The sequence below is a fragment of the Canis lupus genome, chromosome 7 (assembly GCF_048164855.1).
Source record: "Canis lupus baileyi chromosome 7, mCanLup2.hap1, whole genome shotgun sequence".
In the NCBI taxonomy this organism is placed as follows: domain Eukaryota; kingdom Metazoa; phylum Chordata; class Mammalia; order Carnivora; family Canidae; genus Canis; species Canis lupus.
In genome coordinates, this window is record NC_132844.1 from 7,249,470 (window position 1) to 7,257,441 (window position 7,972).

Genomic DNA, 7,972 nt, shown 5'->3' on the forward strand with positions numbered 1-7,972 from the left:
TCTTTTTATTGCCAAGTAATATTCTGTTGTATGAGTATACATTTCATTTGTTTTATTTATCCATCAGTTGGTAGACATTTGGATTGATTCTACTTTTAGACTATGTGAATAATCCTGCTGTGAACATTTGTGTACAGGTTTTTGTTTGGACATAATGTTTTTACTTCTCTTGAGTATATACCTAGGAGTGAATTTGCTAGGTTCTATGATAACTCTTTAACTTTAAAGAATTCCCAGACTTTACCAAGGCAGCTGTACCATTTTTACATTCCCACCAACAATGTAGGAGAGTTCCACTCTTTTCTCCACATCCTCATCAACACTTACTATTATCTGTCTTCTTTTTTTTTAAGTTTTATTTATTTTTATTTAGGAGAGAAAGAGTGCACGCATTGGGGGAGGGGTGAAGGGAGAAGGAGAGAGAATCTCCAGCAGACTCACTGCTGAGGGCTTGAGAGCTCAGAGCCCCACACAGGGCTCAGTCCCACAACCCTGAGATCATGACCTGAGCCGAAATCAAGAGTCAGTCACTTAAGTGGCTGAGCCACCCAAGTGCCCCTACTATTACAGCTGCCTTAGTATGTAAGGTGCAGTCTCGTGGTTTTGATTTTCATCTCCCTGAGGGCTGGTGATGCTGATCATCTTTTCATGTACTTATTGGTCATTTTTTTTATCTTCTGTGGAGAAATATCCTTTTTTTAGACCCTTTGCCGGTTTAGTTGAGTGTTTTGTCTTTTTATTATTGAGCTGTATCTAGAATATATAAAAAACTCTTACAAGTCCCTTTCAGATAGTAATTTGCAAAAAATCTTCCATTCTACAGATTTTCACTTAATTGCTTCCTTTGAGGCATATTAAATATGTGAGGGGCGGGGATCCCGGGTGGCTCAGCGGTTTAGCGCCTGCCTTTGGCCCAGGGCGCGAACTTGGAGACCCGGGATCGAGTCCCGCGTCGGGCTCTCAGCATGGAGCCTGCTTCTCCCTCCTCCTGTGTCTCTGCCTCTCTCTCTCTCTCTCTCTCTTCTCTCTATGTCTATCATAAATAAATAAATCTTAAAAAAATATATGTGAGGGGCTTAACCTATGTGAACGTTGTACTTTTATTACAATATTGCTAAGAACAATTAATCAAGTTATTTTTGTTTATAAATTAGTACTTTTAACCAAAATCTGTTAAACGAGGCTAGAAAGTAGGTGGTAATTATTATGTTTACTGGTCATTATGGTGAAATCTTTTAGCTTTTATTTAAGTATGTTTTTCTATATTATTCTGACCTAAGTATCTTCCTGTCTACTTCTGACTCCACACATATACACATATCTTTGGATTAATGACTGTTAGAATGGTAAGAACTCGAACTAGATCTTTTCAGACTGCTTAAGCAAAAATAATTTGATGTTGAAAAGGATCTTTGGAATCTTTGCTAAACAGACCACTCATGATTTTTGTAGATTATTAATCCTGTTACCTACAACCTCACCATTTAAGTGGCTGTTTTGAATATTATGTTAGGAAGAATATATCTCTGCAGATAATACATAGTAATCTTAATTTCATACTAAATTATGCCCTGAATTAATGGTAGTTACTTGTTGAGTGCATTGGTTCTAGTTTCTTTTTTTAATAATAGCTTTATAGCTACAGATGTTTTCCCCTGCCCATCAGATAGCCATTCCACTGGGGCTCAGTTACTGGCCATGATCTCCACTTTTCAATTGTAATATCCCTGCAGGTTTTAACTGTCAACTTCAAATGCTAATATAGGAAGAGAGATTCAAGAATGCTATGGAGATAAATCTTTAGATGTCTTAATCGGTCATCTGGGGAGAAGAGTAGATCTAGGAAGAAATTAGGAAGTTTCTGTTGGGCATTTGGTTTTGTGGGGGTTTTTTGCTCTTATTCCTTGCTATTCTAAATTAAGTTGTGTTGATCTTTCCCTTTTTCACCCTGCTGGATCATTGTTTTAGAATAGAAACTGTATCAGGGGCTTAAAGTTTAACCTCTTTTAGAAAATGTATAATTTTATTACTGGTGTTTACTATTTATATTTCTTCTTGCCTAATTGTTTGTTTATACCTTTTTTTGTTTTGTGTAAGATATGGATCCAGCTAAGTGGTTAGTCATTTACCAGATATTCGAACTTCTGTTGTGTGCCCAGCCTTCCTTTAAAAAGCCATAGGAAGCCTGAGACAGGGTCTTTATTTGAAGGCATCTATAATATAAATTGGTGGTTTTCCACCAGGGCCAGTTGTGTCCCCCAGGAGACATTTGACAATGTCTGGAGATAGTTTTTATTATAACAAGAAAGGGGTGTTAACTGAGTGCTCCCTGGTCTAGTGGGTAGAGGCCTTGGATATGCTATTAAACATTCTATAGTGCACAAGAAAGCTCTCCCCACCCCACCCCCAAAGAATTAATCTGGCTTAAAATGTTAATAGTGCCATGGTTGAGAAACCAACCTAACTTGTGAAACAAATAGCTAGCTATGTGCTATTTAACTCCAATATTGGAGCTCCAGATAATTCGTAGAAGAGAGAGATCAGTTTAAGTTAACCCAGGAGGACAACTTTATCTTCCCCTTTTAGGGTTTGAAAGGTAAAATTAGGATATTCCTATGTAGGAAGAAAATGATCCTTGGGGGGAGAGAAGGGAGTGGATTTGGGAGAAAGTTGACATGTTTCTTAGCCTAGAAAATGGAAGAGTGGTAACAGAATTGTTGATTATTTTATCCTCACTTCAAACACAAGTAGGAATCTACGCAGATGGTGTGAGGTAAAGGAAATAGACCACAGAATTCTTACCTGCCCATGCTGGAAAGAATTGGTTAATATTTCATTTCTTCACATAATTGAAGGTTGATTTTTGTTTTTTTTTTTGTGGTTTTTTGAAGGTTGATTTTTATCTCTGCAGTTTCTATTCTAAAAAAGCATTGTCTCCCCTAAGTGGTGTCCAGACTGTCTAGAGGCATCGCAGCCTTTATTGCAGCATTGCTCGAATGTTCTCTTTGTACACCTGTGCCTCGAAAAGTTGAGGAAAAAACGATAAGCTATGGGCCATGCTTTTGAGGAGCCGTGGTCTGATGGGCTGTTCTGCATTTTGGTTCTCTTGCCTCCAAACACTGAATCTTTTTTCAGTATGTTTGTTACTGATTTTCTTTTATATTTAATTTGGTTTAACAGTGGAATGGCTATCCTAGTGAACATATACTTTGTCTTCACGCTCTGTGTGCTCTATAAATTTTCACAACCTAGTCAGCATCTTCAAGAACTTTCTTTCCTGTTTTTTTTTTTTTTTTTTTTTAGGTTGTAGTTCCCCCTCTCCCTGGAAAAGCATTTTTGCGTCAGCTTCCTTTTAGAGGAGATGATGGAATATTTGATGACAATTTTATTGAAGAAAGGAAGCAAGGGCTGGAGCAATTTATTAACAAGTAAGTGCTTTCTGTACCTCGCGAGGTGTAAGTGAATAGTGATCCAAGATGACTTGGGGTGAATACTGGTAATTTAGGTATTAAGCTAAACAGGAACAGTGCTTTTCTTTTTGGCCATTTCCTGACTAACTTTTTTGTATCATTTAATAAAGTAAAAGTATATAACAAGTTGAATATCATGTGATAAATATTAACACACTTGAGTATCTTTGCATTGACCTAAGTTCTGTATTTGTTTTTCTTGGTTAATATATGAAAATTATATTTAAAAATGCAGCATTTTTAAAAATACAGTTTTACTTATGATTCTTTCTCATTTAAGGTATGTTCTAGCATGAACAATAAAACTTACAGTACACTTGCAATCATTTTGTTTGATTGCAGATGGAAGTATTATCAGCATGTCTTGTGTGAAGGTACACATTTAAAATTTTCACAACAGAATCTTTTTTCACAATGTAAGAAAACCTTTTTTTTACTTTAGAAACTCTTAAACCAAAATTTCTAGCTTTTAATTTTATTCTTGAAATATAGCCATTTTATTTATTATTATTATTATTATTATTATTATTATTATTATTATTATTATATAGCCATTTTTTAAAACCAAAGTAATAGAATTATGCCAGGAAAGAGGTCACTATAATTATGCATTGGCCTTAAATTTGACCAAATAGGGGACGCCTGGGTGACTCAGCGTTTGAGCATCTGCCTTTGGCCCAGAGTGTGATCCTGGAGACTTGGGATCAAGTCCCACGTCGGGCTCCCTGCACGGAGCCTGCTTCTCCCTCTGCCTGTGTCTCTGCCTCTCTCTCTCTGTGTGTGTGTGTGTCTCTCATGAATAAATAAAAAAATCTTTAAAAAAAAAATCTTTTTGACCAAATAAAGTCAAATGCTGGAGAATATGGTTGTGTGAACTTATGTATTGACCAACACTTCAATTTTAATCTAGTAATCAATGAAGAACTGTGAATGGTTATACAAGGAAAGTTGTACAAGCCTTTAACTTTTTGTTACCTGCTATAGCACATGACCTTCATTGTCTATGAACATGCTTTCCTTTTGGAGAAGGCAGTGCTGGCTGAGGTGTTTTTTTTTTTTTTTTTTTTTAATTTTTATTTTTTATTTATTTATGATAGTCACACAGAGAGAGAGAGAGAGAGTCAGAGACACAGGCAGAGGGAGAAGCAGGCTCCATGCACCGGGAGCCCGACGTGGGATTCGATCCCGGGTCTCCAGGATCGCGCCCTGGGCCAAAGGCAGGCGCTAAACCGCTGCGCCACCCAGGGATCCCGGCTGAGGTGTTTTTAATTCAGAAATAGAAATCTCATTATCCATTTTCATCTTACGGTTAGTCTGCAGTGGAAACCTTTAAAGCAAGCCAAAAGAAGAAATAAAAACTGGAAACATGTGTCTCTTAGTTTTTTGAGGTTTTATTGAACTTCAGTGTATTTCTAATTCTGATCCTGTATCTTTTCCTTCTTTAAATGGGTTCTTAGAATTAATGACGTTTCACTTTTAACATTAATATTAATTTAGGTTTCTTGTGCCTATACAAATAAATATATAAAGACATTAACTGGGTACGTATTCCAGAAGCAGTGCAAAGCTAGTGATTGTTGTCTAAATGACCCTTGTGAACCAAAGGAAGGGAAATCTACCATTAGTTGGTAGAGCATAGCTTTAGGAGTGGTCCAGAATAACACTTAACTATTACTAAATTGTACATGCTTTTTAACCTTAGAATATATGTTTTGACCCTCAGCCCCAATTTTGAAAAATACTAGACTAAGTTTGTGTTTTTTATTCCTAGGGTTGCTGGTCATCCTCTGGCACAGAATGAACGTTGTCTTCACATGTTTTTACAGGACGAAATTATAGATAAAAGCTATACACCATCTAAAATAAGACATGCCTGAAATTTGGTGAGAAGGGCGCCAAAAAAAAAAAAAAAAACTTTCCATGACTATTAATGATTCATATGCACCAGTGAAGAAGTTCTAACTAACTTTTAGCATGCTGCACAGAAACTGGTATAACACGCCTTCAGTATACTAACATTCATATGCTCAGTTTTGTTTTGTTTTGTTTTGGCAGTTGACAAGAAGTTAATTTGCTTTAGTGAAAATCCCTCATCCACCCTTTCTCTATGAATAGCTCTTCCTTGCTGTTTTAATGTGGTACACACTATAGCCTCGCAGACCTATTACTCCAGTATAATCTGCAGTGTCCTAACTAAAGTTACTGACTTGGTCTTATCTGCAGTTTTTGTGTCCTGTTTGCTTCTTGAATCTGATTAACTAGAACATTTCTCTTGCTCCTTTTTAATATGTGATGTCACTTGACCTAATTTATGTGTAGAAGCACTACACCATTGGTTTCCAGTACCCTATGTGTAAGATACACACTTGTGTGCAGAAAGTATCTCCCTTCAGGCTTGTAATACCCTTCACGTGGAAGATCAATGAGGGAAATCTTTATATTCTGTATAAAAACAAATCAAATTTATATACTAAAATCATTTGTCTAAAAATTTAAGTTGTTTTCAGATAAAAATAAAAAAGCATTTCTGATATGCACTGATTGTGTTGCCTCCGGCTTCTTTTTTCCCCCTTTATGGCTGTCCTACTTTAACTCACTGTTGAGAGGGATTATTTACTAATTATATACTTCTCATTCCTGTAACTCCATTCCTCTTAAACAGTGGTGATATCAAATATGCTACCACCCTTTGAATTGGGGTATTTTCTTTTATACAACAAAAAAAGTGACGTACTAAAAGAAAGCATTCCTTAAAGCTTACTGAGTTGTTATGAAGCACTTTGTGTGTTTGAAAAATGCTTTATAATCTCAAGTCATTCTTCTTAAAAGGCCTTTTTAAGATAAGTCAATACCGTGCCTCCTATTTTGCAGAGGAATTTTTTTTCCTAGTTCATCTGAGTGACTTTTTAAAGCAAACTTAGCAAGGGTATAATAACCCTTTTCTTGGTCAGCAGATCCATGCTTTCTCTTTAATTTGGCTTGGGATACTTTATCCTCTTTAACCAAGGGAGAAGGGCACAGTGTCCTAGCCTGACTGATAGAGATGATAAGAAACCAGAAAACGCATGACTTCTTGCTGCCTAACTTGTGTTGTAGCCAGACCTTTGCAGCCAGAATGTGTTCTCTAATTAGAATCTGTACAACATCTGGTGGTTTGGGGGGACCCGTTGTGACCTAGGGTTAAACCACCAAGTAAAGAAAGCATGTCCTCCCACTTCAGTGGTGTCCCCTATCTTCTGTGGAGACAGATCATCCATTTGAGAGGAACCCAGCCTAGGTCTGGGCCAAACTTAGGATGTCCACCAAGCAGATTGGAACATTACTAGGAATTAGAGCCACCCTGTAAGGCCTTTTGTTACTTAAATATTTCACAGTTCCATAAACTGGACATTTCAGTTACTATAAATTAAGGTACAAAGCTTAAACAAAGGTAAGTTTTGTTTCAGTGAGCTAGAGAAGTAAAAAGCTGTCAGTTTATGTTACTCAGAACAGAATAATGGTAGCTCTAAATTCCTCTCAAGCAGTGGTTTTCAAGCAGGGATGATTTTGCTCTCAAGGCATATTTAGCAATATCTCAAGACATTTTTGGTTTTCACAACTAGGGATTGCTACTGAATCCAGTGGGCAGAAGTTAGAGATGCTGCTAAAGTTTCTACAACGCACAGGACAGCCACCTTCAGAAAAACACCAGAGGTGTGAAGACTTCCACTCACTGTGGAATTCTTTTGATTTTGATCATTTATAGGCAAGGGCATAACGTGTCTAAGGATGAGTTGTACTGGCCTGCTTGCTTTTAGTCTCTACAATTGCCTAAGGGCAGACATGCTCTTAGAAAGTTGAAGGTTTGGGATCCCTGGGTGGCTCAGCGGTTTAGCGCCTGCCTGCAGCTCAGGGTGTGATCCTGGGGTCCCAGGATTGAGTCCTACGTCGGGCTCCCTGCTTGGAGCCCGCTTCTTCCTCCGCCTGTGTCCCTGCCTTTCTTTCTGTGTCTATCATAAGTAAATAAATAAATCTTAAAAAAAAAAAAAAAAAGTTGAAGATTTAAAGATAGGTGAAAAGTTGCTTATTTCTGGTGACACCTCTTTGCCTGATATGGAAAAGTACTCCTTAGCATTGTCTCTTAGAGAATTAAAACCATGGTCCATATTAAAATGACACCTTTGGGGTATCTGGGTGGCTTGGTTAAGTGTCCCACTCTTGATTTTGGCTCAAGCCATGATCTCAGGGTCCTGGAATCGAGCCCCACACGGGGCTCCATGCCCAGCAGGGAGGGGGAGTCTGCTGCTCCCTCTCCCTCTGCCCCTTCCCCTGCTTGTGCATGTATATGTATTGTTTCTCTCCCTCTAAAATAAATCTTTTTAAAAAGATTTTTAAAAAGATAAAATGACACCTTTAACCCTGTGAAGTAAAAGTGCAGGTGCTGTTAACACTACCCATGTGGAAGGAGGTTCCAGAAGCTCTTAAGGGTCTCCCTTTCTTTTTTAATCTTTTTTTTTTTTCTA

At 37.5% G+C, this 7,972-nt stretch overlaps 1 protein-coding gene across 1 annotated transcript in view; it reads left to right on the plus strand.

Annotated features, from left to right (window-relative positions):
- The window catches only part of SNX3 (sorting nexin 3), a 42,437-nt gene extending 36,430 nt beyond the window's left edge, over positions 1–6,007 (plus strand). The window contains exons 3-4 of the mRNA XM_072831864.1: positions 3,304–3,428; positions 5,242–6,007. Of these exons, the coding sequence (XP_072687965.1) occupies positions 3,304–3,428; positions 5,242–5,347 (231 nt within the window). The 3' untranslated portion in view covers positions 5,348–6,007. The remainder of the gene's footprint in view (positions 1–3,303; positions 3,429–5,241) is intronic.
- The last annotated feature ends 1,965 nt before the right edge of the window (positions 6,008–7,972 follow it).